The sequence below is a fragment of the Cyclopterus lumpus genome, chromosome 14 (genome assembly GCF_009769545.1).
Source record: "Cyclopterus lumpus isolate fCycLum1 chromosome 14, fCycLum1.pri, whole genome shotgun sequence".
Taxonomy (NCBI): domain Eukaryota; kingdom Metazoa; phylum Chordata; class Actinopteri; order Perciformes; family Cyclopteridae; genus Cyclopterus; species Cyclopterus lumpus.
In genome coordinates this window covers 14,876,277-14,892,784 of record NC_046979.1, presented here as the reverse complement: position 1 = coordinate 14,892,784, position 16,508 = coordinate 14,876,277, and the positions used below count along the sequence as shown (strand labels likewise).

The 16,508-nt window shown below is 41.7% G+C and overlaps 1 protein-coding gene across 1 annotated transcript in view; it reads left to right on the top strand.

Moving 5' to 3' along the window:
- Positions 1 to 16,250, top strand: part of mink1 (misshapen-like kinase 1) — a 29,885-nt gene extending 13,635 nt beyond the window's left edge. Inside the window, 20 exon segments of the mRNA XM_034549404.1 lie at positions 772 to 879; positions 1,436 to 1,522; positions 3,141 to 3,317; positions 3,411 to 3,581; positions 4,011 to 4,169; positions 4,492 to 4,571; positions 4,667 to 4,770; positions 4,869 to 4,960; positions 5,732 to 5,883; positions 6,047 to 6,164; positions 7,471 to 7,587; positions 7,826 to 7,937; positions 8,268 to 8,426; positions 8,959 to 9,102; positions 9,655 to 9,789; positions 9,924 to 10,024; positions 10,144 to 10,293; positions 10,377 to 10,536; positions 10,650 to 10,789; positions 10,886 to 16,250. Of these exon segments, the coding sequence (XP_034405295.1) occupies positions 772 to 879; positions 1,436 to 1,522; positions 3,141 to 3,317; positions 3,411 to 3,581; positions 4,011 to 4,169; positions 4,492 to 4,571; positions 4,667 to 4,770; positions 4,869 to 4,960; positions 5,732 to 5,883; positions 6,047 to 6,164; positions 7,471 to 7,587; positions 7,826 to 7,937; positions 8,268 to 8,426; positions 8,959 to 9,102; positions 9,655 to 9,789; positions 9,924 to 10,024; positions 10,144 to 10,293; positions 10,377 to 10,536; positions 10,650 to 10,789; positions 10,886 to 10,969 (2,550 nt within the window). The 3' untranslated portion in view covers positions 10,970 to 16,250.
- The last annotated feature ends 258 nt before the right edge of the window (positions 16,251 to 16,508 follow it).

Sequence of the window (16,508 nt, the reverse complement as noted above, 5' to 3'; positions counted from 1 at the left end):
TGATCAACATGTAGGACTTGGGAGCAAATATGTATGCAGATATGAAGGATAACCGAATGAAGTAAAGATTTTGTGTTTATGCTATGATTCAATTGTCATGGTTGATCACTTTTATGCTTGTAGTGAATATTTTAGTAAAGGTTTTGTACAGAGATTTTGTTTTTGAATGACCGTAACTCAACTCATTGGTGGGCTGACAAAGTGCCGCTTTGAAATGTCTGAGGAGTAATGTGGGATATTAATGAGGGGAACTTTTTAAACATAGTTATTGAAAATGTTGTGCTGTATCGGTAAGTATTTTACTGCAGTATGAATTAACTCCCCTAATTTTCCACCACCTTCTCGTCTCTTCTCTGGCTCCTCTAGTCGACTGTAAAGTGCCAACAACAATTGAGTGGACAAGAGCTTTGTGTGCTGCGTGTCATTTTAGCACAAAGAACAAGCCTTGTTAGTTCGATGTCCCTTTTAAAAACAAAAAAGATAAAGACGACTCCCTGCCAAAAGGGAATAACTGTGGTCAATTTGAATCAAAACAGCAAACTCTGATGATGATGATTAGGATACTGTGTGTGTGTGTGTGTGTGTGTGTGTGTAAATGACTCACAGCCTCTATTCTCTGCCCTGCATCCCCACTCATATCTGGTTTGCAGCTCTTTGCACAAAAAACAAGGGAGGGTTTGCTTATAAGCAGGCTATCCATTATAAATAGGCCCCTGTGCAAACACAGCCTGTATGCTCATTTCTCTTTTTCCTGTCACCCTTCTCTCCCAGCAACAGAGAAAGGAGCGAGAGATGGTGAGGCAGCAAGAAAAAGGTCCCCATCGGAGACTCGACGATATGAGACGGGAGGAAGATAGACGGTTGGCTGAGAGGGAGCAGGTAACCAACCGCAGGAGATGTGGGGCTGCATCAGCCAATCAGTGTCAAGTGTGGGCGTGTCCACCAGCAGCACAGTGCAAGTCGCTCTGGTGGTGAAATTCCATGAGTAGGTTGCCATAGCAGCAAGGGTCTTAAATTAGTGTATTTATTCAGAGATGAGTTTTCTGTGGGTGAGCTCTCTGCGTCTCTTGTTTCCAGTCTACCCTCAGTAACACAAGAGTCTGGCAACACGGCATCATCGCCCTGTGCTCCCAAATACTCACAAAACCACAATGTAATGCTAAATATTCTTAATGTAGTGATTTGATATATGACAATCTCTAAGTAGTGCTAAACAGTGATTTCATGTTTCAATGGTAACTTGTATTTGTCTCTTTATAACTTCTAAGTGGGGACGGTGCATGTTTTGTTAGAAATGTTATCGGTACAACACACGGTGTCTGTTTACTGGAATGATATTACGTAACTGTTCTCTGCCTCTATCTTCTATACCCTGTCATTTCTCTTTTCCCTTCCTTTTAATGCCTGTCATTCCTGCCTCCTTGCCTTTCCTCAGGAGTTTATCAGGCATAAGTTAGAAGAAGAGCAGCGGCAGTTAGAAATCCTTCAGCAGCAGTTGCTTCAGGAGCAAGCACTGCTTATGGTAACTAGTCCTCACTACTCCTTTATCATGTCTTGTTTTGACTGCAGAGGTTTCCGTGTCCTCTCGGTTACAATAGATCATTAGTGAAGGAGATTTATTGATCGGCACAGAAAAACATTGTGTGTCCTCCACAATAATATGGCTTGTTTTTATCAAATCACAAAACTGCCTCAAGGGGCTTTATAGTTTGTAGAGCATATGCCGCCCTCGATCCTCAGACCCCCGATTTCTGATGAGGAAAAACAGTGTTTCTGTTTGGCAAAACAAACACTCCAGTGTTACATGTCTACTTGTGTTTGAGGGAGATGCTCTTGGGTAGAATAAAAGGCAGATGATAATGCACGTCTTGAAGAGGAATGCACTGACTTTCAGTGTAAGCAGTATCTTGCTTACACTGAAAGGAAGATTTGACACACTCGTCATGTATTTGCTTTAGCTGGCTCCAGTGAAGCATATGAGTTGCTGTCATTTAGATTGAGCTCTTGAGTTCATTGAGTTTTTTGGAGGGAAATACAACCAAGTCTGACTGTATTTATGTGGCAATTGAGATAGTTTTCCACATATCCCTCATACTTACACACATCATTCCTCTGTGTAAGTTTATCTTCATAAAGCACAGGGCCAGCCACAGGACAGTGGCCCTGAAGTGGTTTTAGGGTTTGGCAATTTTTGGCGTTCAGTCAGCATTTTAGGATAACATGACATACACTGGCCACCAGAAAAAGACATTTTCCCATACACCGACATTACAAAAGTGCCCCTAATAAACGACTATATTACACTCCTGTTATTTTTGATCAACTGTGATAATGCAGACTTAACTTTTCCTGCTGCTGATTCACAGTAACAGCCTTTCATTAGATGAAGTGAAGATAGTAACGGGCAAAATGTGAATCAAATGGATCTAAATCACCTCTGAAAATGTAATGAAATCAAACAAAAGACAAATAGAGAGGTACTGCTGGACGGCTTTGATGGGCAACTGCAGGAAAGTCAGCCACAAGTCAATGCTTGATAAAGGGGCTCCAAATCTATACTCATACCTTTTTCTGGTGCTTTTTCTTTTGTTTAAGAATACTTGCATGTACATTTCAAGACAATTGGGTTCACATTAAATGTTCACAACAGAACATTAGGTCTTCTCTTTTGCTTTTGTTGGGCTGTCCTCATCAGCATTCTATGAACTATTATATAAATGCATATAATTACTGGCCTGCCTTCAAACTGAATGAGAATCAAAACTGTTTAAGAGATGTGGAGGATTCCCCCCTTAAAAATAATATTTCTGTGTGTGTGTGTGTATGAATTCTCACTGTGCAGGAACTTTCACTCACCCCCCAGAACATGTATGTGAGCATCATGATGTAGACTGGCTTGTAAATCTAGTGCTTTGCTTGGTGGTGAGTTGCAATATATAAAAAGTTGACAACTCAATGAAAAACCAAAAAGTCAACTGACAGGATGAACTAAAAATAGAAGTACACACTTTGAGATGACAATCTGCCCAAATTATGTATCATCTCAGTGGATGAAAGCACGACTTGCCTGGCCTGTCTGTTGTGTCCAGTCTGAGGGAAGCAATGGCTTGATGCAGTGTGTTTTTGTTTTTTTTGCCCAGGATTATAAGCGCAAGCAGCTGGAGGAACAGCGTCAGTCAGAGCGACTGCAGAGGCAGCTGCAGCAGGAGCATGCCTACCTGGTGTCTCTGCAACAACAGCAGCAAGAAAAGAAGCCCCAGCTCTACCACTATAACAAAAACCTGGAGCCCAACAACAAGCCTACTTGGGCCCGTGAGGTAGCGATGTGTCCTTCATTTAAGCATTAAACTCTACAGTCAGACTGCTGTACACTGGCCTGCAATGCACATCCTTCTTTCATTGTATCTCAGGTGGAGGAGCGAAGTAAACTCAACAGACAGGGCTCACCCAAAATCTGCACCACTGTCTCTGACAATGCCATCCAGTCGCGCTCTGACTCAATCAGCCAGTCTGGAGTGATCCAGTCTGCTCAGACCCCACCGATGCAGAGGCCTGTTGAACCCCAAGGGGGGCAGGGAAAGGTGGGTGTACAATTCTGTTGATTTAACACGATCCAAGAAACAACTGCTTGTGCCTTTCTGCCTTGAATTATTTAGCTGCTTTACCCTTCATTGTCTCTGCTGCCTTATTTATGCCTTTTTTTTCTTCTTCTTTACCCCCTCCTTTCCTTCTCCACACATCTGTGATCATTTTGTCCCTACATGATAAAAACTCTCCTTGGAATGCAAACACAACGCTGCATTATTCTCCACCTCGGCCTGCTTCTCCGACTGTCTTGTGCTCTCTTCCTTCCACTTTGCTGCTCCTCCCTCCTGGTGTGCTGCTGCTCCTGTCCTCTGCAGTTCCAGATGGCTCACTTGGTTCCACTGAAGCCGTATGCTGCCCCTGTCCCTCGTTCCCAGTCCCTCTGTGACCAGCCCACTAAGACCATGTCCGCATTCCCCACCCAGGATCCCTCCCTTACCCCAACACCCCGTCCCATCCATTCTAGAGAGCTGGTGCGTCAAAACTCTGACCCGACTTCTGAAACCCCGGCACCACAGGCACACCAGATGGGAGAGGATCGCGGCCCCTGGATCCGCCTGCCAGATGTGGAACTCCCACCCAAGGTGAGATCTTGTGGCTGGTTATGACTCTGCAGTAAGTGTACTGAAGCACAAACATAGCCCCAGTTTGCAAAAGACTCCCACATCGACACACGCATATTATGTTAGCTGGACTACATTTAGTGACTTTGGTCTCAGTTCAAGAAAAACAAATCAATTCTCTTCCACAGTAACTGGTAGATCCAACAGGTTTTCCATTCACTGCTTTGACATCCATTTAGAAGTGGTTAAAATGCCACTCTGTGCTTTCATCTAAGGAAAACTTTATAACTTTTGTTTTCTCAGAACACTGTTAAATATAAAACTTATTTTGTTTTGTCCTCAGATTCCACAAAGGACAGCGTCTATTGCCACAGCTCTCAACACCAACCTGACATCTGGCATAAGGCATCCAGTGCGAGCCAGGTACTAAAGACAGCCAATCAGATATTTACCTAAATGAGTGCCTGCTAAATGATGGTAGATGGACTTCAGATAACTGATTTGTATCCTCACGGCAGCAATCCAGATCTCAGCCGCAATGATCGCTGGGAGAGAGGAGACAGTATGAGCATTATATGCAATCTTCCCCAGACTGGCTCTCTGGAGAGGCATCGCATCCTCAGTGAGTCCCTGCCTCCCAAATGCTATTTCTCTGCACTGTCTATACAGCAGGTCTGAATTCAGAATTCTAACGACAATCTGCAACCTTGTTATGGTCAGGTTCCTCCAAAATGGATTCGCCCATGCTCTCCCATGATAGCCGTCATAAGCCAGGGGAGTCTCGCACCTCCTCCCGCCCTGGGCGCCCTGCAGTAAGTGCTTGTTTCTAACAGACAATGTACTGGCTGTAAACTCTTCAGTTTCCCCAACTTATAAAACCAAGTTTAACATCAGTGCTCTTAACACATAATATGTTTTGATTAAAAACACACCTGTTCTGTAAACTGACTATTCTAACTCAAGGACATTTTCGACTTGCATTGCCTTTCCATTATGTTCTTTATGCTTCACATTATTGCTGTTTCCCTTCATTCCTTTCTGCTCTTCTCAAATTCCTGTTTGTTGACTTTACCTCAATTGTGCAGAGTTACAAGAGGGCTATAGGGGAGGTCAGTATCATTGTGTCTTTGTGTGTTATGCAGTCCTCAGTGTTCATGCATGAGTTTGCATCTGCATTCATTGGCTGTAGTACATGTTGAATGTATTGCATGCTCTACACTATTTAAAAAAACATTATTTCATTAATCATGTTTTGTCTTTGAATAAAATCCCACTCTTTAGATAAAGGCCCTTTTTGATGTGTTGGCATTTCTCTGTAACTATGTGGACATCTTACACTCGACACAGGCCTTGAAGCCATGCCTCAAAATCATCTCAACATGTCACCAGGTGGCAGGCTCTGAATTCTGAGAGTACTGGGAGGATTGGGATGGCCAATCCTCCTGATGAGCCTTCACCTTCAGTTTTTTAATTTTTTATTGTCTTTATTATTACTTGCTACTGTCCTATGTTAGCTGAGATTATGTATTTTTTTATTTATGCATTCTTAAAGTGTGTGTGTGTGTGTGTGTGTGTGTGTGCAGGACCATGGCCTGTTTGCCAAGGAGCGTGCTGAGGAGCAGCCAAGGCCCCCAGTCAAGGCCAATGATTACTCCTCCTCTTCGGAGAGCAGCGAGAGTAGTGAGGAGAGTGAGAGTGGCGAGGGAGCAGAGGAGGAAGAGAGCCCCACAGATCGGTAACACAAACGCCTACAAATGATAACAATTCAAGAAGCAAATCATTTTTTTTTTTATTGTAAAATGTACTTTAAAATGCATTATTCAATTATTATTATTATTCATTTTTTACATGATCAAGCTTTGGGGTCTTATGTCATCCATGACTTCTATTGATTTCAGTCACAGGGATGCAGACACTGATTCAATCAACACTATGGTGGTTCATGAAGACGAAGGCGAGGGGGGAGAGGGAGAGCAAGCTGGAGGCTATGGGGATCAGACCATGCTGGTGCAGAGGGTGAGTCATCTGTGCACGTAACGATGCTTTCAATGCATTGTGACTTGAGGGGAAAGCAACGCAATACATGTCAAAGAATTTTACAAAGCTGCAAGACAGTTGTTTGGAGATAATGTTGTTTTATTTACGCACCTAACTGACCAAGTGAATACATTATAGGGAGCCATTTTCAATGCACCCTTGATGAAGTTTGATATCGGAAAGAATTAAGATGCCCAAAACATCAACAATTACCTTTTTAGGTTTCACCGGGAAACACCTTTTGTTGATTTAATATTGAAAAACCACCAAAAAAACACGTTGTGTGAGAATAAGTTGGCATTAATCTTCTTTGGAGAGACAGCAATATAACTCAATGACAGACGGTGTACATCTTGCAGGTGGCTAGTGATGAATTGAATGTGGGAGTTTTTTTTGTGTTGAACCATTTGAATATGCAATGAGCGCCAAATACTTGTGCCAAGCTACAGTGACGAAACAGAACGTCAGGAAATGATGGAGTTTTTATGTTGCCTGGCAATTTAAAGAAAACAACAAAACATTGTTATTTTGCTTACTTTCACACAGTAAATGTACTTTCAGTTTTTAAAGCAAGTCAGCTTCACTGACGACACAAATATTCAGTTGCATCACAGTAAAACACTCTTCATTTGTCTCCCATTAGATTGCACAATTGATACAATCTTTAATTCACAGGTCAGTTGGCATATACTGTACATTTGACATTTCTTTCCACATATCATTAGTATGTGGAAGTAAACTTCCACAGGATTCAGAGCATTAATATAGCAGCAGACAACTATTTGCTCTGCTCAGGTAGCCGTTACTTCATTATATCTTTACAAAGAAGGAAGTCTGCATGCTTTTAGTGTTTGCATGTGAGCGTGTCCCACTGGCTAGCTCATGGCCACTGCTCTCATAAGGTGGTCACAGACCGTCATCGCCATCGTCCTTGTCCCAGAAGCATAGCGCCCAGCCTCCGGTTCCCTCGCAGGTGAACCCTGTTAGCTCTGTCAACATGTTTGCTGTAGTTTGATTGTTTTTGCTGTTGGCATCAATAGCTGTGAGGCGTCGACTCAGCTGTCACCATGTTGGGGCAATAAATATTGTCCCAAACTCGTATTTAACATCTTTTTTAAGTGAGTCTGTTCACAACTATTACTTTACTTCTTCCTGTGTTGTGCTAACCAGACGAGTCAAATCCCGATAATTGGTGCAGCAGATTAGTCTAGATCACTCTGCCATTGACAATAAGTAATACATGGAGTTGTGTGTGTGTGTGTGTGTTTTCTCTTTTACCTGAAAGACTCCAGAGAAGCGGAGCCATAATGGATACACTAACTTGCCAGATGTGGTGCAGCCCTCCCACTCCCCCACAGATTCAGCCACTCACTCCTCCCCTGGGAAGGACTCTGTTTATGATGTAAGTTCAACTGATGCTAAATATATCGGTCCTAAATTCTTGACCATGGAGTCCACTCGTAACACAATACATTTCATGACAACCTGTTTGGCTTGTTAGTGGAGACATCATTATAAATATAACTTAAAGTGCTGTTTTAATGCCACGTACAGTAGGCACAAAAGATGTGTTTTTATCATTTTGAATGACTAACATCTCCAGACATGATGCTCACTTAAACACCTTTCTGCTCCACCAGTATCAGTCCAGAGGTTTGGTTAAAGCATCTGGCAAGTCCTCCTTCACCACCTTTGTGGATCTGGGCATGTACCAGTCCCCAGGAGGTACAGGGGATAACATGTCCGTCACTGGTGAGTCAGGAGCTTTTCAGACTGGCATCAACATCTGCTTAGAATTTCTTGAACATTATGCAAGGAAGCGACAGCTGATTTATTTATTCAACATTATTTATTGTGCAATGAAATACTGTAGGCCATTTGTATTTAGTTTTTTAAGATCGAGAGAATATTTGATATTGCATTACATCATAACTCTTTGAAAATGTAACTTGTTAATCAGCTAATTTCCATTTTTAAAAGGATGAGTGGGAGATTTGTGTCTAGTTCCGAAACTTTGTACCATTGTGCCCTTGGTTGTGTTTTCCTTAATTCCTCAATTAAGCCGTTTCCTTCGGGGCCCAGGTTCCTTAGGCTCCAGGTTTGAGCAGCTGAAGATGGAGGTGAGGAAAGGATCCATGGTGAATGTCAATCCCACCAACACACGCCCCCCCAATGACACACCTGAGATCCGCAAGTACAAGAAGAGGTTCAACGCTGAGATCCTGTGTGCTGCCCTCTGGGGTAAGAACAGAGTCATTACTCTGGAGATTAAACATCAAGAAACATTATATCTCTTAAACATGTTTTGAGTAATAAGTTAAGTTATCTTATGAAGTTATTGTAACCATTCTAATCTCTGGCTCAACGTCTTGACAAAGAACTAATATGTCAGTTCCAGGAGGACTCGGGTTGAAAATATGTCTGTGCTTTCATTATCAGAGCAATTTTTATCAAATCAATTCCTGCACTAAATGCCTTTTCTCACAAGCTGGGAACCAAGAACCAAAGTAATCTGAAAGTGTTTCTATAATGTGCCAACAATATGACCAGTCCGTTTCTCCATCCTCAAATAGCCTTGTAGGTATAGTGGTCAATGGGTGACATTGTCGCAGTTGCATCACTAAAGCTATCTTTATCTTTAGCTAATGTTTTATTTCCTCTAAATAAAATAAAATTGTATGATGGTATCATGGAGGTGCAATAATTGCAATAATTACATTAACCTATTTCCAAATTCAAAAGCTATTAATTTTGGCTGTGTGTGTGTCCCCAGGTGTGAACCTTTTGGTGGGCACAGAGAATGGTTTGAAGCTGCTGGACCGTAGTGGTCAAGGCAAGGTTTACCCCCTCATCAACTCCCGCAGGTTCCAACAGATGGACGTCCTGGAGGGCCTCAACCTGCTCATCACCATATCAGGTCATTACTGCTGCTCGTCCCCAGTCTGCACACTTTGGCAAAAGACTACTGTGTGTAATGGGATGCCAAACACTAGATGCCAATTGTGCTCATGCCTTCAGAGTAATTGATTTGCCTTGCATTTTGACTTTTCACTTCAAAGTCACAGGAAAGCTTGTTTTATTTCACAGTTTTGAACAAATGTGTCAAGCCAAACAAGAACTGAAAATGGGAAATATCTGTTTTACAACATACTGTATTACTGTGATATTTTGTTGATTACTCATGTTCTTATATTATCATATCATATCATATATATGTGTGTGTGTGTGTGTGTGTGTATGTGTATGTGTATATATATATATATATATATATATATATATATATATATATATATATATATATATATGTGTGTGTGTTAAGGTAATTTTAGTTATATAACCGCCTGCTCTTCTGTGTATTGTCTGCTAATCTTGATCCGGTGAAAGTAGGATGGAAACCTCAATGTAAAAGCATTTAAATAATGAGTGTTATAAGTCTATTTGTAAGTAATCTCCCACTCTGTCTATTAAGGCAAGAAAAACAAGGTGCGTGTCTACTACCTGGCCTGGCTGAGGAACAAGATCCTCCACAATGACCCTGAGGTGGAGAAGAAGCAGGGCTGGACCACTGTGGGGGAGATGGAGGGCTGCGTGCACTACAAAGTGGGTGAGTGACAGATGATGGCTGTTTATCACTGCTGTCTATTTTACACCGGAGAAATTCTCCTAAATGCATTTGGCACATTGAATTATTGATTGCAAGTATCTGATGTCGGATGGCCTTGTGGTTCTCCTCTCTAGTGAAATATGAGAGGATAAAGTTCCTGGTGATTGCTTTGAAGAATGCGGTTGAAGTGTACGCTTGGGCGCCCAAACCTTATCACAAATTCATGGCCTTCAAGGTACGTCTCCCCTTTCCTGTGAGCTGGATTAGTGATGCGAGATCAGTCAACCAGAAGAGCATTCAAGTAGATTATCTTCTCGCACTCACTTTCGAACCCCCTCCATTCCTTCCCACCAGTCTTTTGCAGACCTGCCACACAGGCCTGTCCTGGTCGACCTGACAGTGGAGGAGGGTCAGAGGTTGAAGGTCATCTACGGTTCATGTGCTGGCTTCCACGCCATCGACGTGGACTCCGGAAACAACTATGACATTTACATCCCCGTTCATGTGAGTTGCACAACTGTCAGTGTTTTGGGTGATGTGAACGCTGCAGGAATCATTCTCATCCCGTCTGTTTTCATCTCAAACAGATTCAGAGCCACGTGACACCGCACGCCATTGTGTTCCTGCCCAGCTCAGACGGCATGGAGATGCTGCTGTGCTACGAAGACGAGGGCGTCTACGTCAACACTTACGGGCGCATCATCAAGGACGTGGTCCTGCAGTGGGGCGAGATGCCCACATCTGTTGGTGCGGATCAAATCCCAAAGCTAACTTGCATGGACATAGATCAAAGTGGATGTATCGGCTGCACAAAGTATAATCAGCTTGCCGAAGTACTAATGTTACATTTTGCCTTGCAGCTCATATCTGCTCAAATCAGATCATGGGATGGGGAGAAAAGGCCATTGAGATCCGTTCTGTGGAGACTGGCCACCTGGACGGTGTCTTCATGCACAAAAGAGCTCAGAGGCTGAAGTTCCTTTGTGAGCGAAATGACAAGGTGAGAGAGACGCAGACGTAAACGTGTGGGACAGTCAGCCCACGAATGGCCACTGAACCTGAACACGTGCATGTCCTTTTGTGTGCTGTTCCTCAGGTGTTCTTTGCATCAGTGCGTTCTGGAGGCAGCAGCCAGGTGTACTTCATGACGTTGAACAGAAACTGCATCATGAACTGGTGAAGAAACGGCTGCTCTGGTCAGTGTGTGGAACCCTGCAGGGTTCGGAGAAGGAAGGCCATCGGAAATTCTCACAATCGCATGCACACATTGCGAACACCTTTTCTCCCTTTCTCTTCCTCTCTCTCTTCATCTCTCTCTCTCTTCATCTCTCTCTCTCTTCATCTCTCTCGCAAAAGACACACATACTTAAAAAATTCCAGCCTACATGTACACTCCTTAAGACATCATGTCTCCCTGGAATTATCATGACAAATCACTGATGAGCTTCAAATGTTAATACCATCTTTTGTTTTGTACTGTAAATATTCTTGTCTTTACTTAGTGGACCGGTGTTCTGTCGTAACTATTTAGTTCCTCATTGTGAAGTATGTTTTAAAAAAAAAAAAACACACAAAAAGAACTTGCCTTGATGGTTCTACAGTACGTTTTGAAGAAAGCATTATTTACCAATACTGTATGTTGAAATGAAGCTGTAAATAGGTAGCACCTTACACTTAGAGCTGAATCATTTGCAGTCCTTATATAGCCTTCAGTCGGTGTGTTGCCACCGGACACATGGACGTCAAATAATAAAATGCTGGAATGACCATCTGCAGTGGCTTGTGGACCCCCATTGTTGTGGGGCTCATGATTTCAGGGAGGTTTAAAGGAAGTGTTTAGTACAACAAACATTACAAAGGGACATTAAAGTCGGGACAAAGTAGCTTCTTTAAGTATTTTTCGTTATGTATAGTAGACGGTAATCTGAAGTCCAGCTTTCACTAACTTTTTCTGATCTGAATGGCAAATGATGTTGCAACTTTTAATAACAGCAAGTGAGCCTTGAATGCTTCAAAAGCAAAATAGATTTCAGTTTCAATGAATAAATGATCAAACCAATCAGAAGTCACATAAATGTGCAGTACTTGGAATCAGTCATGTGAAATCTCCTGCTTTGCCTTTTTTTTCTATGGTTTAGGTGAAGACATTCATTATTTGACTCATCGGGCTTGTATTTAAACTTTTTGTTTTCATAGATTTACATAATACAAAAATGTTATTTATATGTAGTGATTCTGTATTGGTATTAGCCTACTGGTAATCTTAATTTTACTGTAACTATATTGCCATTATATTGCAATATATCTAATCTGTGGAGTCTTTGTTTGAAAAGGGGAGTTTGTGTATTTGGCCGGTCGTGTTCGAGAGTGTGACACCTTTTGGAGTCGGTGAAAGAGGGCGTTGGAGGAAGGTGAAAAGAGGGTGTCACTGAGTATAGTGATTAAGGGAGATCATTTTCCTGGTCCTTTCACCCTTCTACCGCAATGATCTACCCTACTGTATTATATTTCAGTTCTAGGATTACTTAGTTGGTGTGGATCTGTTGTTGTTGTTGTTGTTGTTGTTAACAGCTTGGTGTGGTACAGTTCATTCTTTGTCTTCGGCCAGTGGAAAGATTTAATGTCGGGTGACTCTGCAATACCACAGAGGACTCCATCTCATCAGGCACTTTGGAGAAGACTGCTGGAACACATGAGACTTAATATATTTTATATCTATACATTCTGCCAAAGTTCACAGTATATTATGGAGTAGGAAGCTAGGGCAAAAGGAGCTTTGCTAAAATGGAGACTATAAAGATTTGTGTAGAAACTCTTCCTGCAGATCACTAACCGATGTTCCTCTCTGCAAATAAATCAGCTAAAAAGTCAGCTGCCTTCTCACCAATATTATTGGATCGCGCTTAATGAGCGTCTTTGGATTTCCTATAGCTCTTGACATGTTTGTTAATATTGCCCTTTTTTAAGGGAATGAACTGTCTGCTTTGTTGATGCAGCTGCACCAGGGGGATTTTGGGTGCTCCCATACTCCGGGCAGTACGGTAGAAGTATGGCAGCATCATCAGGAAGTAGATTGCTGATTTCCTGTGTGCAGTGAGTTGGTCAGCATGTGAATCGAGCTTTTTGATCAGTGAGTCACACGACTTTGGTATCAACAGGTGGACATTTTAAAGGTACGCCTATCAGCAGCACGGAGATGTTTGGAAAATGTCTACCTTTTTCAACAAGTTAGTTCATCTGCTTGTGAATAGAAGCTGACATGTTAATGTTAAAAGGACACAACTGTGATGTTGGTTGTTAGAAAAAGGAATCTCTGATGGTGATCAATGGGAGAGTCTGCTAAAAGTCACTAAGAAGATGTATTTCATACAGACACAAATGAAGCTATAAAGAATACAGTACATGGTCAGAGCAGATGGTGTTTAATTAAAGAGTATATAAACAGATGGCTACTTTTGTGGTGAGATTATAAAACAAACTAAATCGGAATGGAAAGCACTTTTACTTCAGTAAACATACATTTGAAAATATATCTCGAGCAGATACTTGGTGTGCATGTAAGCCATTGAAATGGAGTGTGTATATAGTACTGTATCAAAGTTGTTTTCCCCTTTTGAGACTTTTCTTGAGTATCTGTTATGTGCCATGACTTTTATTTTTAATGTCACAATTACAATCCACCAGGAGCTCTGGCACTCATGCTTTTATGATCAAATCCTAATTTTGTAATCAATCTGCCATGTTTACAGTTAAAGCAGTGCCTTGGAGTTGGAAAGGTGAGATTTAAGGATCGGTTATGACCCCCCCCACCACCACCACCAGAGACACACACACACGTCTCTTTCTTAAAAATCTCATGTAGAAGAGGCACAACTATATTTGCTCTCTTGATATTATTTATGCCCTGTGCCACTTAAAAATCCCAAATATCCCGTTGATGGACTTGAAATGCTCTTTTGGCACCATGTATATTATCTAAAAAATGATTTTCAGACTAATCATTCAGAAAGTTGCAATAACAATGACATTTTCACATGTCCAATTAATCAAGTGTACGGTGTAACGGATCTTCTCACAGTGGGAGCCAGCATAGTGAAAAGCCATACGTATGAAACGTGTTTGTAGAGAAACCTTAGTACTTGTGCACACGTCAAATTCGTGGTCTGCTCAGAAAATATAGATTCTTGCAGCAAAAATGATTTCAGCGCTTATTCTTGAATGATGTTGATTGCGTAATCTTGTAGTGGGGAAAGTAGCTCGATATATTCTGAAAGGCCTATTTTATAAAATGTGTAAATTAGTCTATATTGAGAAATCAAAGTGAATGTACATCTATAAGACAGATTTGTATTTATATGAACATGTGTACTGCTCTAATAATCAAAGCACAATGTATTTTAAGGCAGATATCCAAGCTATAATTGAGTATGACAGAGATGGAGTTTTTATTTTCCTCATTCACTCGTCGGTGTGTAATCCGTCTACGTGGTTGGTGATAGTTCAGCTGTGTGTACGTAGAGTGTCGATTACTGCAGCAATCTCTGTGGAGTTATCTAGACATAAAAATAACGTCTGTCGTCTCGTTACCAGAAGAGTCGACGGTGGCTCTCAGATCGGTGTTGGCCTCTTGTGTAGATGGCGGGCTGTGGATATGCTCAGGTTATGACGGGAAACGGCACACGGGTGGTGCAGCGGGGACGTGAAGGCCGGGATGGCCCTGGGTGTGAGGTTATTGACTCTGCTTTGGTATCGTATCAGGAAAAAGGAGGCATTTAGTAAGTGAAAAGTTCATTGATCGATTAGTGACACTAACAGATTACAGAAAAAGACAATTCGTCAATTATCATCTCTTGACTACTTAATTAGTTATGCATTTATGTCACCAGGTATTAAAGCCCTTCAAGAGGAACTCTCCTGATTTTACACATCAAAGTCTGTTTCCAGGTGTCGGGGAGTACAACTGCACTCTACTACTTGCATAACAACAGAATCTCTCACCGAACTGTCGGCAGGCACGATGCATTGTGGGTAATGTAGGCATTCCATTTTTGGAATATATATATTTTCTCGATTTCTATGCTTTGCATCGTGAGTCTGACCAAGCTCTAAAAGTTTAATTGGTGTTGATCAGAAGTGGTGACCCAAACAGTAAACACGGAGTGACGGTCAGACATTTCCTCCACATAAAATGTTTGCAACATCTCAGGTGTTGCCTGGCAACATCAGTCGGTGCACTTACCACCAATGAAACTGGAACAGACTGGTGTGAGTAAAATCAGAGCGCTCCCTTTAACACATACTCATGTTGCATAATATACTCTTTATTTGGAATACTTTAGTGTGTTTCTACCTCGGTTATGGGTGCAGAAGCTTGTTTATTTTACCAATAAAAAAAGATCTCTCAAAACGAGCTCTTGTTCGAACTCTTGTGACTCTGCAATGTTGTCAAATTGTGGTTTTTGGGTGAGGTGATGCAGACCGTCATCAGTTTAATTGACGCAGTCACTTAAAAATATTAAGCCTGTCAAATTTTATGCAGCAGAAATTCCTATAACGGGTTGCAATTTGTACCCGTTCGTTGTTTTTTTTTATATACATGAAGACGTCAAAGTTCTATTTAATTTCGTGCCAAGAGCCATTAAAAGAAGCTCACAACAATTGGGTCGTTTCTGTGTCCGTCTGACCGTCAGCATGGGCGGATCGGATTGCTGAACAGAATCATAACGTTTGTCATCAGAAAGAAAGAAAGGCACCACGGAGTTGGCGCTGGACATGGAGAACATCGTCCTGAGAGACGGTTGTTATCAGATGATGGCATTTCTTTTTAATAAGCAATACAAGCATTTGAACAAATCCAACACCGTGGCTGTCCATCTCCGTGCGGCCTACAGGAAGCTATCCTTCAGTGGCCTTTGGCAGACTGAATGTAGGCAGGTTTTCGTGTTGCTCGTTACCGAAGTCGTTCTGAATATTTTTTTTCTCCGTGATCGCAAAGAATAACTGCTTCTCCCTGTCGGTTTGACACCCTGTTGGGGTGCTTGCTCTTGCTTCGCCATAATGAAATCCCAGGAACTGCCTTTTGTGAACTCAAAGTACCGATAGTTAATATTGTTATGAGGCAACCGTCTCTCATGGCTTATATTGCTTATCAATAACGTATGAATGGATTAGCAGCTGTAACTGAGCGAGGCAGATCAAACTTGGGAGCTCTAAAACGATGTGGATCTTTGGACAGGACTACAACATCATTTTTTTTTTTTTTAAGACGATAAACATCTTTGCAATGTTTTAGTGTGTGTGTGTGTGTGTGTGTGTGTGCGCGTGTCTGTGTTACTTGTGAGAGGTCAAACTCCAGATTGTATTTCATAGACTGATAAACTTTAAACTTTCAAAAGATTGTGTTGAATGAATTCATGTCTTAATACAGAATTGTTTGAAAAATAAAATACCGTAATCTCATGTGTCCAGTTTCATTTATTTGACTTCTGAACAAAATGTCCATTATATAGTAGATTTTAATTTCTAGGAACTACATGTCTTTGAAGTGTCATTACTGGTGACCTACGCTTGCCTCTTCACACAAATAATTGTGTGTACGTCTGCTCACACACATTCAACCTTTGCTCAGGCAGAAGGTGGGCAGACCGACTCCGGGATTACAAGAGGTCACCGGACTTTGTTGTACTAATAAAGGTCTAAATGTGAAATAGACAAAAGGA